The 16,971-nt window shown below is 44.7% G+C and overlaps 1 protein-coding gene across 1 annotated transcript; it reads right to left on the minus strand.

Annotated features, from left to right (window-relative positions):
* Positions 1 to 2,322: 2,322 nt before the first annotated feature.
* LOC131104799 (NGFI-A-binding protein 1-like) lies at positions 2,323 to 10,425 on the minus strand. The gene is made up of 8 exons (XM_058052329.2): positions 10,030 to 10,425; positions 7,599 to 8,398; positions 7,390 to 7,523; positions 7,272 to 7,317; positions 7,075 to 7,194; positions 5,641 to 5,809; positions 4,456 to 4,596; positions 2,323 to 3,655 (listed from the first exon to the last, which is right to left on the minus strand). The coding sequence occupies exons 2-8, from the start codon at positions 8,394 to 8,396 to the stop codon at positions 3,579 to 3,581; spliced, it is 1,485 nt and encodes a 494-aa protein (XP_057908312.2). The 5' UTR covers positions 8,397 to 8,398; positions 10,030 to 10,425; the 3' UTR covers positions 2,323 to 3,578.
* Between the last annotated feature and the right edge of the window lie 6,546 nt (positions 10,426 to 16,971).

Below are 16,971 nucleotides of genomic sequence, written 5' to 3' on the forward strand. Positions count from 1 at the left end.
TGTCTGCCTCCCGCCCACCACCAGACCCATGGAGCCACCCACTTCCAACCATTGCCACGGCAACCCATCATCATCAGTAGTGACTTGTGCTGGAGGAGGACAGGGAGGGGAGGGGTGGCCGTGCAGAGCAGGGCTGCCACTGAACAGCAGCGGGCGTGGGCGTTCATGAGCTGAGCTATTCTCCAGAGAAAGTCTGTGTGTGTGTGTATGTGTGTGTGTGCGTGTGCGTGTGTGTGTGAGTGGGAAGGATGGGAAGTATGTGAAGAGAACCTGCGTCAGAGTGAGTCATAAGCTTGTTTCACAATGTCTTGATGTGACGTGGATGCAAATAGCCGGTGCAGGAAAGCAACTTCACCTTCATTTATGTTTACCTTGCAGGGGCCCCGTATTGGGAGTACATATCGGGACAATTCCAAGGGCCCCTGACTGACAGGGGCCTTAAATAATACCGCTGCCTGCATGGGGAGGGGAGGGGAGGATTCCTGGTGGCGCCCCTGTTCGTGTGCATGTTAGCCATGCACCATGACACCATAAAACCTGCAAATGGCACACAACCAAATAAAGAAAAGACTTACCTCCTGCATTGAGTGGAAGAGCATTTCATTGTTGTGCCTATCAATGTGCATCGGGGGGCTATGACTCAATGAACCTGGGGGCTGTCTGATGTTGAGTCTGCATAAGTATTCACAAAATCACATTGTTGTCAACAAACACCACTGGAAGCTCCTGAAGTACACTATAGTTACTAATAAAATATTTAATATGGCATGCTTGAGTTGCACAAAAAAAAGTTGAACTTTATTTGGGCACGTAGTAGTCTACACTACTCCAAACGAGTCATTCTTTAACATAACAGTCTGACTCATCAAAGAAATAACACTATAACCATCACACAGCAACAGGTAGATAACACCTACACGCATCAACTACATACTACTCTTAGAGAATAATACACAACTATGTTAGCACTATACACGTACCTTGAGCAGCTATTTACAGCTGGGAGTACTTCCGGCTTCCTAGCATGCCTTGTGGCGCATTTTGGAAAAAACTGCTAAAGTTGAGTGTTGAAAGTTGAGAGAGATTTAACGTTGTTGTTCATTATGATAGCAAAATGTAAATGTGAAAATAGTGACATTTTTCTTGGTTTACGTAAGTCACTGATAAAGAAAAAGTGAGTCAGAAGTGCAGATTGGCTATAGTTTCCAAGATACAGTATTGGGTGAAAATGGGTAACTGATGCAAAATAAAGCAAAAACAGGAGTTTATCAGGGTGTCGACAAGCAAGAAGTTCTATCTGAAAGCCTGTCTGCACATTACAATACATGCATTTGAATATGTCTAAAGTTTCGACATAAAAGTTTTGTTTTTATTTGCTGAAATAAATCTCTCTTGGAAGTTGACATGTAGAGAAATTTCGTGAACCGTAGCAGAAATTGACATTTGCATCTCAGTTTCCTGGAAACTACAAGGCAGATCATTATAAGCAGTTGGTGGCAAAAATCCTTAAGTCCTACAAAGCCATTTTTTAGATTCCCATTTAGATTTCTTTCTATTGAACTGCGGAGAAGTGATGAGCACGGGCTGTTGTTGGGCAAGAGGCGGGGTACACACCCTGGACTGGTCGCCATACAGCAAATCGCAGGGAAAGCAGATACAGTCCAAGAATTTGTAGACCAGTGTTATTTCCAATAATAATAGATTTATTCATTCATTTTCTACCGCTTAACCTCACAAGGGTTGCAGGGGTGCTGTCTTTGAGCGAGAGGTGGGGTACACCCCGGACTGGTGGCCAGCCAATCACAGGGCACATATAGACAAACAACCATTCACACTCACATTCATACCTATGGACAATTTGGAGTGGCCAATTAACCTAGCATGTTTTTGGAATGTGGGAGGAAACTGGAATACCCGGAGAAAACCCACGCATGCACAGGGAGAACATGCAAACTTCACACAGAGATGGCAGAGGGTGGAATTGAACCCTGGTCTCCTGTGAGGTCTGAGCGCTAACCACTCGACCGCCATGCAGCCTAGACCAGTGTTATTTCCCATAACGAGGGTTGCTGCGGTTGCTGGAGCCTATCCCAGCTGTCTTCGGGCGAGAGGCGGGGTACACCCTGGACTGGTCGCCATACAGCCAATGGCAGGGAAAGCAGATCGAGTCCAAGAATTTGTAGACCAGTGTTATTTCCCGTAAGAGTTAACAGTAAAAATGGCATTTTTGCGCCAATGAAGTTAAGGTGGATAGTTATCGACCAGCCACAATACTATGGCAACTCATGGAAGCAGACACTGATCATAGAACAGACGTCACAATAGGGTTCAAAAAATACAATTTAATGTCATGTGCTGTATAGCAAATAAAATATATTAGTGTTTAAAAAAAACAGGTGCATAACTAGGTGGAGCCTAATCTATCACTGTGAGGAGACTGTAAGGAGAGGGCGACAAGGTCTCCTGCTGCGGGGGGAGAAACATTACAACATCATCACAAGTCTTCACGAGTTGGCTGCTTGAACACAACACTGAACTCCATGAAGGAAACCTTTAAATACAAATACAGTGTGCTGCACATTCAGACAACATTACGTGGAGGACCAACATACAGTCACAAAACAATCATACATGTCCACACAATACATGTTAGTCACGTGTATATTGCATTGGTCTGCCACTGAATGGGGAAAAAGGAGGAGAGTTGGACCAACTTGTCAGGACACACGGAACGCTTGTCATGTTTCTACAGCTAAAAACAACTCACATATGAAATATGCATTAACAGCCGGCTAGTCAACATCATCGGGTGTTGTGGTGTAAAGCATTTCATATACCACACACTTTCACACTTGGATTTTTTTCCATCTAAGTTCTTTTTTTTATGCACATGAACGCTATTGACACACATCATTACAGCAAAGTTACACATGACAGAGCAGAACGGGTATTTGTTATCACACAACTACAATATTTACACTCAGCAAGGACACACACACACCTGAAGGTGAGAATAACACATCTTCAGTCCTGGGATATCCTGTTTGCAGATGTGTGGTTCAGGGTCACCAGCAGTGTGACGTGCAGCAGTACCTGGACCCCCACACTGATCTTAAAAAACTGCTTCTGGAAAGACCTCCCATAGATATACATATGTAAGACAAGAGCGGGAAGAGGCGGAGTCATCCCAACCACAAAGCAAAGCAACCTGTTGCTGGGACTGGGCCCACACTCCCCACAGTACCTGTGACTTTTCAGCACAAATGCAGACAAATGTTGGATTTGGGAGAAGGTCAGCGGCAGAGCAACAACAACAACAACAAAAAAATCGTTCAGAGAGGTAAGTGTGTCCAAACGTACTTCTAGTCCAGACCTGCCAAGCATTGAGAGGGCATGCCTTCATGCTCTCTGGATGCATTGGCACTGACACAAAGACGAAATCAAGGAAAAAAAATAAATGCTCTTCATGAGGCAACATTGGTTGTTAAGGCTCTACTGTGGCTGTGCTTGCTTAGTTTCTAGTGACGGCTGAATACTGCATACTACATGAGACAAGGGGGCGGAGCAAGCAGGAGGCACTATGTGGAGTCTTCAGGTTCTGACTTGATGGTCTTCCTGTCTGTGATGTTGGACGCCCGCTGTGAAATCCCGTTTTCTGGAAACACAAATCATCAGGATTTTCCACTAATCATCACTAAAGTCGAACTGTAGTAAGTAGCACAGAAGGCAATTAATAATTAAGTTAATCGATTAATTGACAACTATTTTGGTAATCGATTACCGTAAATTATTGTAAAATAAATTACCCGCAAAAAATGCCACTTATACTCCAGTGCAACTTATGTATGTTTTTTTCAACGTAATTATGCATTTTTGGCCTTGTGCAACTTATACTTCGGCGCGACTTATAGTCCAGAAAATACGGTAATCGTTATTTTATTTAAATCAGTAAATATTCTCAGATTTCTGCCTCTCAAATGTGTATATTTTTTTAATTTCCATTGTCATCCGTTAAAGCAGACCTATTATTTTTGTGTTTTAGCCAAAACAAGAAAACAGTGATGGGCCCAACCACCAACAGTCGCTGTTTGCTTCATATTAATATGGTCCGTCAACGGCCGAAACGTTTACTGCATTAATTGAAACAACACGCTGCAGATTAATCGATGAAGAAAATGATCTTAATTGTATTTTTGTGTACATTTATTGTTTTACTGAAGCTAAACATTTAGGTTTTTTTATTAGTTAACATTATTTTAACAGAATATCCAAGCTCAACCTGGTGTTTGTGCACGTATTTACTCTGTCATTTCAAATCTTCTATTTCTGAAAAAAAGAGGCAAAGATTTTTATTAAATAATGAATCATCGATTAATCAAAAAATAATCAACTGATTAATCATTGTTAAAATAATCAGCAGTTACACCCCTGGTGTTCAGTCAAAACGCCACTAACCCGTTGCTGTTTTGGTCTCTTCTGTGCTGCTGTTGTTGTGGTTGTGATGACGTTTCAGCTCATTGGCCAGCTGCTTGCCCAATGGGAGGTCACCTTCCTGCATGGTTTGACTCACAACCCTCAAGTTCATGGGTCGCTCGTCTAGAGAAAAGACCGTTTGTTTACCAAATGCCATGCAAAGACATACTCTAACAACAACAACGTGCGTATGGAAGAGGTGAAAGTATGCAAGTTGCAATGTGCAATGTTTAAATATGAAAGTATGCGATATAAATAATGTCCCTGGTGATGGAATGGGACGTGCAAACTCTGAAACTTTGGAAAAAAACATACGTGTTTGTATAAAATATAAAGAAATATAATATAAATGACAAATGATTTACTATAATGTTACGATTTATTGGTATGTGTTTAAGAAGCATTAATTGTATTCTAAATATGACTGGCAACATTGTTCCCAAATTCAAAATAAAAATGTCATTTAGAGCATATACTGTATTTGCATGTAAAGAAAAATTCAAATACAAAACATAACAAAACACAACAAAAACGTTCTTTCGCGTTTTAATTTTTAAACAATATTAACGTTTCAACTTAAAAAGTTCTGAATTTAATATGTGGTGCAATGGCTGTCACACATCTAAAGCTAAAAATATAAATATTTTCATAAAAAAATAATACATGAATATATATTTAAAAACATATTATATAGTTTTAGATGGTATTATTTTTGCATAATTATTATTGTACTCATTTTAAGAACATTTAAACCAACATTTTTATTGAATTATGAATGAAAATGGTGCTTGTTTGTATAATATACAGTATGTATTACATGCGTATATTATCTGTAAGTGGAACAGAAATAGGGGGAGGTGAGAGAGAGAAAGCTGGATTGACAGTCAGCGAGCAGAGAGAGCCGAAAGAGAGAGACGCCCTCTCTGGGCAGCTGGTTGGATGTAAACATGTGTGGGTGGGATGATTGCAGGTGCATTGTGGGATTTGTGGAAAGAGCAATAGAAGAAGCTGTCACCGTGGGTGAGAGAGGAAGAGGAGATGAGGCCTGCAGAGTGAATACTAATGAAGAAAGAACTCCGCAACAATCATGGCTTGTTTCCACGTACTTTACATGCAAAGTCGTCAAATGAGCTCCACCCACAGGAAGTACCTTGTGACTGCTTTTACCTTGCGTCTCCCTGCTGGCGTCCCCGGCAGCCCCGTTGGTGTTCTGGGCGTCAGCGAGATACTTTAAGGCGGCAGGGGGGATCCTCCAGTCCAGAGCCTGCAGTCGCTCCTGCACTGCGGCGTCCTGCAGGATCTCCATCTGCCTCGCCAGCAGACGCTCCAATTGCATCTGATGACACAAATACAAGCGGCATGACTACGACTCTGGACTCGTGGTCGCGCAGTTGAAAAATGGTCCCGTCAGTGAGTGTCAGCACAAACGTCTGGCCGGGAGTCAAATGATCATCGGCGTGCACGTCGCTGTCGCTGTAAATTAGAACATCAAAGTGCCACGTCCTCCGCAGGGCTCACATTGTGAATGAGCCATGTAATCTCTTCCTTCTCTGAATAGCGTTTGGGAAAATCGCATCAGCTTGACAAGCGGAAGCGCAAAAACGCAGACAGACGTGTGCGCGACATGCTGACACGGCAAGTCACACGTGTTTCCACGCCTCAATGAACGGAACAAGCTCATCAATGACCGACGTAAAAGCTGTCGCCAACGCCGCATGTCGCTGTTACGACAGCTGTATCGTCATTAGCTACGTTTACATGAGGAGTTTTTCTCTTTCCGCCGAATGACCTTTCCGAAAGCAATGGTATACATGGAAAGGAATATTCCAATTGCGTGTCTACATGCGCCGCTATAATCAACCAGAATAGTCAATGGGGCATGCGCAGTAAAGCGTAAACACCAACATCACGTGATACCGACTTCCTCAACTTTTTCTTTCACTTGTTGGAATATCTCCATATTGCCAGTTTTTCGTTCATCCAGTCTTGAAATTTAGTTTGAATCAAAAACAAACTTTCCACAGCAGTCCAGTGCCGATTGTTTGAATGTTTTTAATTTTATTATTTTTTTCCATTTTTTTAAATCAAAAAACGTCTGGAGCTGCGTGTTACGTCATATCTCAGCATTTGCTGAAAGAACGCACCCGGGAACAGGAAATGATAAAGTTCAATCTTGCTAATATTTTATAATTAAGCTCGGCGCAGGTTTTATATAGATATGTATTTTCTTTTTTAATAAAACTTGACTTGTGAATGGTGTATAGAAGGGTTTAGATTCTGTTCCACAGATGGCGCTAATGCACACGAAAGCTGCTTGCCAACCGCCAATAAACAACAGAAGAAGAAAAACACCACGAAGAAGAACGCAGTCTGACAACTTTCCGTTTGAGCGGGTACAAGATACCTCAATCGGATTGGGGAAAGGAATATTCCACCCCTGGGAATCCCATTATATATTCATTCGGACTGGCACTTTTCTTTCGGAATGAGGTGTATACAAAGGTTACATTCTTTCCGTTTGAGCGAATAACCCGAATGGAATTGGAATATTTGGCTTTGTATGTCTGAAGCCGAGATGCCATGACGACTTAATGACCGTACCTGCAGATTACGACCAATGCTTTCGTCTCCTTTGGACTTGGCGCAGGCCAGCTGCTCCCTCAGCATCTCCTGCCTCATGTGGATGGCCTGCAGTGCCTCCTGGATGTCGAAGAAGTTCTCCTGGAGATGCAAAAGAGAGAGATTCACACCGCTTGCAGTTTCAATTGCTGACACATCTGAAGAGCCAAAGAACTGACCTCGGTTTTAATTCTTTTAGGAGACGGCTCATCTCCACAGCGAGACCTAGGAACAAACAGGAAAAGTTGTTCAGGAAGTGTGCTTGAGATGCCGGAACACCAGAACGGCGTCTCTTACTTGCTGGTGCGGTATGTGTACTTGTAGGTGACCTCTCTGGAGATCTGCCGAGCGAGTCCAAACAGCTCGTCTCGGCGGGTCAGCAGAGCCGTGTCCCTCATGCAGAGCTGCGCTGCCGCCTCGTTCACTGTCAGCTGCACAAAACGATAAACGTGAGCTCCAAAACGGGTTGCTTGAAATGTTTCGACACCTGAGGAATGAGGCGGCACCTCGTGGAGCGTCAGGTGTTTGCCGTCCCTCCTCTTTGAATCGAAGCGTCCGTAGATGGCGCTGTATTTGCGAATCTCCTCCTCCCTCCGCGGGTCATCATCACTCAAGTCAAAGATGTGTCCGATCATCTTTGCTAGTTTCTTGTTGCTCTTAAGCTGCTCTTTGATGTCAGCAATGTCCGCCTTGGCGAGCCCTGGTGCCATCCTGTCCACACATTCCAGAACCGACTGCACTGCAGCCGCATCCAGGGCCTCCATTCCGTCTCTGGGCGAGGATGGGGACCCGAGGTCAGAGGGGGAAAGGCTGTGCTCGCTATCGTTGCTATGTCCCGACCAGAACCGAGCTTCACTGTTGCTCTGAAGGGGAGACCCTACAGACACTTTGTCCCGAGTCAAGTCCGACTTTCCTGCGTCAGAGCAGGTGGCGACCGCTTTGGGTATCTTGGTGCTGGACGTGTTTGCCCGGTCCTGGGAACCCAGCAGTGTCGGCGAGCCCTCGGGCATCTTATAGACGGGGATGCTGCAGACCGGCAGCGAGGTGAGAGGCTGGTTGAAGATGGCTGGGTTGGTGACCCAGTCGCGGAGCGCTTTCTGCAAACGCCGTACGTGCAGCGGCTTGCTGGCCATACCGACTAGCGCCATGATCTCCAGGAACTCCTCCTCGCCGGCCTCGCACAGCTGCTGCACATCATCGCCGCCCTGCTGGATGAAGGCTTCGTAGTAGTAGAGGAGGTTGGCTCGCTGCAGGATCCGATAGAGCTGCAGTTCACCCAGCGTCCTCGGCAAGACCGCTGCCATAACTGGAGGAGGAAGACAACCAATGATGCTGTTGTTGTGTCTGTATAAACCTGGGGTGTCCACCAAATATTCTACAGTGGAACCCGTTGTAAGTCCACATCCTTGACATCCACGTCGTGGCAAATGAGCTGAAACAACGACTGAGAAGTCTGTTGCCCTTCCCACCCTTCTTCTTTCTTTTTATTGATTTTAACCACAAATCTGCGTCGGCGGGGCTGCACAGCGGTCGAGTGGTTAGCACACAAGCCTCACAGCTAGGAGACCCGAGTTCAATTCCACCCTCGGCCATCTCTGTGTGGAGTTAGCATGTTCTCCCCGTGCATGCATGGGTTTTCTCCGGGTACTCCGGTTTCCTCCCACATTCCAAAAACATGCTAGGTTAATTGGCCACTTAATTGTCCATAGGTATGAATGTGAGTGTGAATGGTTGTTTGTCTATGTGCCCTGTGATTGGCTGGCCACAAGTCTTGCCCGAACGGAATATCCCACATTATTGCTTGCTGCGCCGTCAAGCTGCACGGGCTTCGGCGTATCAACAGGAAGCACTGAGAAAATAAAAGCCTGTGTTTCAACAGCTCAGCCAATCCGAAGACAGCTGGGATAGGCCCCAGCATCCCCGCGACCCTTGTGAGAATAAGCGGTAGAAAATGAATGAATGCAATACCACAACACATGTCAGCATAAATGGAAGGATTCTTCATACAAATGATCCGTTTGAGTCTCAAATTTCAGGTTGAGAAAAGTTTTTAATAATAAGTGGAACACAGTAGACTTAAACGACTTCAACCAAATGATGTCACGCTCCACTTCCACTGTGATTGTATTGCCCTTCAAGTTTTTGGTCACTGACATGTACATGTGCTCTTTCAAATCAAGGTCGCTAACTTTTTGCAGTTCTTTTCCCAGTACAATTATACACACCAAGAGGTCATAATGTGTCCCTACATGAAGCGTGTTCCTCACTCCAGCGACCCCCCCCCCACCTAACAGAGGGGCAATCACCACAAGGCCAGGCTGCTGGGAGGACCACATGCCTCTCTCCACCCCTGCAGGATGTGTAGGTGGTGGGCTCGCCCAGAATAAGTCTGAGCAGAGGCCCTGGGTGGGAATCAGACAAAAGCCGTCTGAATGAAGAGAGTATAGCTGGAGTAGAACTTTTCTAGTGTGCCACTTTTCAGTCTTGCCACGTCAAATATGCACGTTTTGTCATGTGACCTGCTTACAGCTTTAATGGTCAATTCCTTTGTATTATACACACATTATACGTGTGTGTGTGTGTGTGTGTGTGTGTGTGCTTCCGCTTCATAAATCAAGTTGAGCGAGTTTTCAGCTCTGGGGTGCTCACAGATATCGTGACACATTCAGGGACACTTTGAGTTCACTAGAAATTCCCTATCATTGTCGCCATGGCGACCTGCGCTTTTTGTGTCTACAAAAGAAGTAAACGCAAATGTATAGCATATTTAATTGCCATATTACCATACATCAATAAGCAATTCCTATTGTGCTTCTCTTCGTGGATTAGAGTCCCACATCCACACCCATCAGTTTTACTTATATTTGTGGCATCTTGCTTTGCATGCAACGTGCGTGAAATACAATAAGGCGCAATCGTGCACTGGACTTGGCCTACCTGATGTGTATTTGTCCTCTTTGGTCAGCGCTCCTCTGCTTTTCCTCCTCAGCACGGAGACTGACTGGCAATCTGCAAGATTCGAGAGTTCTCGCAGCGTGCGTGGACGAGCAAGGTATGGATGTAAAGATTCTTTCCAGTTGGAACAGAAAGAGAACACACACACAAAAAAGGAATTCCTTGGTTGGTTCAAAAGAAGCGAGGCTCTTGTGTCTGAGCCTCCTCTGGAAACTTTTCCTCTTCCTGCCGGCAAGAGAAGCAAAAGGCGCAGAAAAAAAGACTTCTGAGCGACCCTTTTTCCTCTCAGTGTGTGTTGCGCGCGTGTGTGCGTGTGAAACCTGTGCGTGTTTGAGTCCTCGCTCAGCCCGTCTCCACTCCCCTGCGCACTTTCACCACACTATCAAACGGCACTCAAACACAAGTACATCCGGCTCCCTAACAAAATAAAAGATGCGAGTTTAGGAGAATTATGAAGCCCTATGAAATTTGAGTTATTGTTAGGACTTCCCAGGCTAAAACTGCACAAATGTTATCATTTATTGGCGCCACACATGGGGGGTCGTAAATATCAGTGTAAATTGATGAAATGTAAGCAAGCATGCTGGCATATGGAATGAATGAAGTCCGGTAGCATTTACCGCTGTTGGAGAATGAGCTCTGCATTGTCCAATGGAATGGGATATTCGGATATTGGGCTTTCTGGATCCTAATCAGTGGTGTCCATATGTTTTTATTGGCCGTTGGCACATTCAAAAAAATGTCAATCATGACAAGAAAAGTAAAAATACTAGTGATACTAGTGAGACCCTTTGTCACCGGTGACACAAAACTGAAGGTTTTTCCCAAATACGTCGGCTTGGCTGAGCCGTTGAAACACAGGCTTTTATTTTCTCAGCGCTTCCTGTTGATACGCCGAACCCCGCGCAGCTTGACGGCGCAGCGAGCAATAATGTGGGATATTCCGCTCGCGCTCTCTCTCGGCGTCTCTCTCCGCCTCGCGCCCACGCTGCTCCCCGTGTGACGCAAATCCGCGCGTGGGTGGACACACGGGGCGTGGGAGGCTTTCTGCACGGAATACCAAACACGAGCAGGTTACACGCCCACAGACGCGCAACACTTTTGAACGCTGACATTGTTCGCAAAAGTTTAGCCAGCATATATTATCTATTATCAATCCATTTTTTTGTTTACCTGAAAATGTGGCAGCTAATTTTTTGATTGATGGTGCAATATCACGGAAACATCTCCACTAATTATCATAATATTTTCACATATGTCAACAATTTTCCTAATGAGGTGCTTGTGTCATTTCTGCACACGGTTTCTTATTTATTATTTTTGTTTTTTATTTATTTATTTTTATATTATTTATATTTGTATTTTCTTATTTTATTTTTTATTCATGTCTTATTTCTTCTTATTATTATTATCTTTATTTATTATATCACTATTTTGGGTGAATTAGGCCAGCTGCCACCAATGCAACACAGTTCAGCACCCCAAGGACACGAACGCAGCACATTTTAACTCCCACCCCCAACTCACTACACTCCGACACATAAACACAACACAGCTACCTTGTGCAGCTAAGACAGGAAATCAATAAAATAAGTCATATATGCAATTTCCCTCCGAAATATTTCCTGATTCTTTGCCACCCACTTTTATGTCTAAATCCTATGGATGTGCGTGCGTGTGGGTTATTATGCTGATATGACCTTCCTACGTTGATGATGTGGATCAGATGGGATGAAATCCAATTCCACACGAGACGTCAGGTTGTTTTGAACACACGTGCACGCACACAGACACTGAAAATACACAAAAGACAGAAATAGAGAAGAAAGTGCGAAGAAATTATAGTGCCAGCAGCAAATAAGATGTCCACCCACGCAGGAAGGTGGGTCTAGTCCCACAAGTCCCTGTTTACCCAAACATCCTGGTACTTTATGGAGCATCTTCCCGAAGAATCAACTGTCTCATGGACATCAACCGTCAACGTTGTTGGTTCTGACGTGAACGTTTCACTCCGCCGCTTCCAGCGGAGGGAAGTTTAATTTAGAGCGTGAAAGAAAGCAGCTTCCAAGGTTTTCACACTCCTGACATGCTGTCAATCATCTCCGAAGCGTAGGCGCCACTTTTAATTTATTTATGTCTTGTTGGCGGCCGCCCTCCCACCTGCTGATAGTGCATGTGTCTCATTTGGCAGGAAGCCTTGTCATATCGCACTTTCTCATTTTTGCGGCAGCTCGCCGCTCCCTTCCTTTGCCTTTTTCTTCCTTTGGCTGTCTTTGCCCCTCACCCCCCCCCCCCCCCCCTGAGGAGAAACACATTTCAATGACACACCCACGCCTGGGCCTGTCAGCCCCTCGCCCTGTCAGAGCGCCCACGCCGCTCCGCTCCCTACAACCCACATCTTCAGCGCTCCGGCAGCTCTTTTCATCCAACTTCCTCTTTTGGAGGCACGCTTGCGTGTGTAGGCCGCCTTCATGTCCCTCCTCATTTGCAGCCAGGGTGGCTCCAAAGTTTGCATCTCAGAATTGCAGACGGGCGTGGATGCCGCTGGTCTTAAAGTAGCAACTTTCCTATTAAGCACATTTCTTTGTGTGTGTGTGTGTGTGTGTGTGTGTGTGTGCAAGGCTCCTACTTTGTGTCTGTAGAGCAAGTGTGGGAAGTATGAGCGGCTTATGTCTGACTGAACATGTGTGTGTGTGTGTGTGTGTGTGCTTGTGTGGAGCTGAGAGTGTATCTGGGGTGTGTAGATATGTGTGTCTTTGGAGGACACAGACTTGTGTGTGTGTGGGCAAGGATGTGTGGGTGGGCGTAGTCTGTGAAGGCGGGGGTTATGTGACATACAGACAGAGACAGCAGTATATACGTATATGTGTGTGTGTGTGTTTCTTGCAATAGGCGTCTGCGGATCTGCCAGTGTGAAAATCAGCCTGTAGTGGAAGTGTAAAAAGAAAATGACCACAGTGCACGATTGTGGAAAAATGTAAATCACGACCTGTTATAAATCTGTATATACAATAGAACCGGTTTAATAATTACAACACTGTGGACTGGGAAGTGATGAGTTGCTCGATATGCACGGGTTGTCAACATAAGCAGGACTTCCGCTGTATGCAAATCACAATGTTTTTATTAAGACTGGATCAGACTACTTAGTAAACTGAAACTGCCGTGCCCTGATACTGCAGGAAACTACTAGCTATAGCGGTGCGAAAAGAAACAAATGTAAATATTAATCAACGACAACACAACTGAACACTTGCCTCAGTTAAGGTCAGTGTTCATGATTCCACCATAAGTAACTTGGCAAAAACAGCCTGCATGGCAGAGTTCCAAGACCGAAACCAAAACTGAAGAAAAACAACATTAAGGCTCATTTCAATTTAGCCAGAAAACATCTTAATGATCCCCGAGACCTTTGGGAAAATACTCTGTGGTTCGACGAGAGAAAAGTTTTTGGAAGGTGTGTGTCCCATTACATCTGGTGTCAAAGTAACATGCATTTCAAAAAAAGAACATCATACCAAGAGTAAAATATAGTGGTGGTAGTGTGATGGTCTGGGGCTGTTTCGCTGCTTCAGGACCTGGAAGACTTGCTATGATAAATTGAATCACAAAACAAAAAATCCTGAAAGAGAATGGTGAACTCATTCCAAAACCAACTTGGGTTCTTCAGCAGGACAATGATCCAAAACACACCAGCAAGTCCACAAAATGAAGACTTTGGATTGGCCTAGTCCAAGTCCTGACCTGAATCCTATGGAGATGCTGCGGCATGACCTTAACAAAGGAACGATATAGTCACTATATTGTTAGTATATATTATATATTCCCGATAGTTTTGGGAAAAATGAGCCCTCCAAAGTGATACGAAATTAGGAATTAGCACCGCTGATCCCTAATGTAAAAGACACAGAGGATTAACTTTGTGCTTATGTTTTGCTTTTTCTTTGTTTTTTTTCGGCTTTTGGTAACACTAATTCAAAAAGCTGCCCACATAACAGCCTAGTCTCTCTGGGATTACATCACATGTAGCAGAGTGCCCTGATGCAGGTCAAGTTAATGGCCCAATGATAAACAATGAAAATTGGGAAGGTCTTTTTCATCACTTTTTGGAAAAAACGGATATTTGTTCCCTAGACTATATGATCACTAATCACTAGGCATTGTCAATATAGCCATATATAGCAAAAAGCTTACCAAAAATCAACTTCAGGAAATTTCAAACGAGGAATTTTGCACACACGTCTTTCTGCATTAAGAAGCTGCCTCTTTTTTCTGAGTTTTTATATCTTTAAAAAAATGTCTCACGTAAGAATTATAGATGTTGGGCAAAATTCCGAAGAAAGCCCATATAGGCAGATGTCAAAAACAAAAACAAGCAGTCACCGTCCATAAAATGGTAACACTTCCATGACAAACGTTGCCATCCTAACGGTTAGTCTGTTAGCCACTACCTCCGATTGATGGGAATGGACCAGAAGCTAAAATAGTGCAAAAATAAACAAAGCGATGACGACAATACAAAACATAACATAGACAGGTCCAAATGTGTTTTTTTTAGCTTTTCTGTTGACTATTGTGAGAGTTTGGGTGTTTTGGGTTTGGGGTTCGGGTTAAGGTAATTCAATATGAATGACAGCGCTTCATCCATCTTGTTAAGTGGGCGTGACAAGCAGCTGATGAGCGGCTTCTGCTGCTGAATTCAACGGTCTAAGGACACACCACAGTTCATGCTAACTCCGACTCATCTGACGCCAAGAATGACACTGAAGTAGACGGTATGACGGACACACACATTCATTCATTCATTCTTTTTCTACCGCTTATCCTCACAAGGGTCGCGGGGGTGCTGGAGCCTATCCCAGCTGAGGCGGGGTAATGGTGGCCAGCCAATCACAGGGCACATATAGACAAACAACCACTTATGGACAATTTGGAGTCACCAATTAACCTAGCATGTTTTTGGAATGTGGGAGGAAACCGGAGTACCCGGAGAAAACCCACGCATGCACGGGGAGAACAAACACACAGATGGCCAAGGGTGGGATTGAATCCTAGCTGTGAGGCCTGCACGCTAACCACTCGTACATCGTGCAGCCCTAAAATGAACATAATAATTGTAATCTGATGAGTTAAGGAACTACTTCTATGAGAATAATGTTGTAGTATTGTGAAGAAAAATAACATCATTTTAGCAGCATAAAGTGGAAATATTGAATCATATTATGTGAAGGAAGTCCATATATTAGGGGAATAAAGTCAAAATATTATGGAAAACATTGGGGAAAAAAGTAAATCGTGAATTTGATAGCAATAATAGGCTTTTTCAAATATATCACAAGTAGCTCTAGCATCCTTTCATATTTCACCCCCTGTGACCCCCTTTGGATAAAGGTCTGACACCCCTGGTTTATGGAACTCGGCAGAGTTGGCCGAGGGTGGGATTGAACTCAGGTCTCCTAGCTGTGAGGTCTGTGCGCTAACCACTCGATCGCCGTACAGCCCTTGATTAGGATTCCTTATTTATAAATCTAATATTTTCATGTTACAGCATAAAAAATGTCTTTAGAACCGCCTAAATATATTATTCCAACCATATCGTCACTTTTATACTCTTATTACACGTATTGGGAATCTGACAGAAAATGGAAAATCAATCAGAAGCATTGACCAAGACCAAGAATGAAGTCCTGGAGTGTTCACTGTGGGAACGGAACTGGAGGAGTCTGTTGGAAAATGAATGTCCACTTTGACTCTGTGGCGCCCCCGGTGGCCAAACAGTGATAAACCATGGGGCTCCATCCTTCATCCTAACAGTGCAGTATGAGCACCCATGCCAAAAACGGAGGATGCGCTAAATCTCAAAGAGTTGATGAATTTCCACCAAACTCTCAAGTCAGTCCGACGCAAGGAAGACAGGAACGCTCACGCTGAAACAAAGTGTGTTAGACGATGGCGGGTGCAGGCACGATTTGCATGATTATTGCTGTGAAGTTTTTGATGTGCAGCCAGCAGGCAGCAACAACAGCAGCAGCCTGGGATTAACCCCCCCACTCACACGCCCACCTCACCAGCACAAGTCCCTGACTCAATTAGAAACCAACTTCCTGGCTCACATGCGCCCACACGCCCCGCCCACCACACCGCCAGCATCACTTTCATTACCCGTACAATGAGCGTGCGTGCCAAGAGGAGACGTGTGCGTGCCGATCATATAGCGGCCCCGTACACCTTTAATTGCATATCAGATGTCACGGAGGAGGCGGCTGCATGCAGTCCTCCTCGGCATGGTGTGCTCACACGATCGGAACGCCGGTTTTGAATCATCATAAATGGCCTGAGCCTTTATTTAACCTTGTTCCGTTCTACCAGGACCACACACACATTCTCTCTCGGCTCTCCCACTGTGGCTGTGATGACCCAGCAGGCTGCGGGGGCTGGAGGGGGCCTGGAGGGACGCGAGGCGGGGCCGAAGCGGCCTCCCTGCTGAGCTATCGGCTGCCCACGAAAAGGGCATCTACTGTATGGAGTGGATTGATCCAGCCAGGACTAAAATGGCCAAGGAGGAAGTGGACCGAAGTAGTTTTGTTGGCTGTCCTTGACTGTTACACATTGTTGCATGCGCTTACTTCAAATGGACGACATATTCCTTGTCTGATGCAAGACAGTTGCAAAGGTGGAAAGAGAGATGTTGCGGTGATGAGTTAGTGACATCACGGTGTGTATGTATACAGCAGGGGGTGGAAGGATGCACGCCGTATATGTTTAAGCCCGTGTTGACATCAAATTGTAGACCCAAAAAGGTCATTCCTCTGAAAGGTTGTCCCATTAACGTCAATGTGTTTGAGCATACAGGCGCCCTTCACTCTATCACTATGGTTCAAAAATACATTTGTTAATAAACCATGCTTTTTTATGGTTGAATGC

The sequence above is a fragment of the Doryrhamphus excisus genome, linkage group LG15 (assembly GCF_037039965.1).
Source record: "Doryrhamphus excisus strain RoL-2023G ecotype Guam linkage group LG15, RoL_Dexc_Guam_v1.1, whole genome shotgun sequence".
NCBI classification, from domain to species: domain Eukaryota; kingdom Metazoa; phylum Chordata; class Actinopteri; order Syngnathiformes; family Syngnathidae; genus Doryrhamphus; species Doryrhamphus excisus.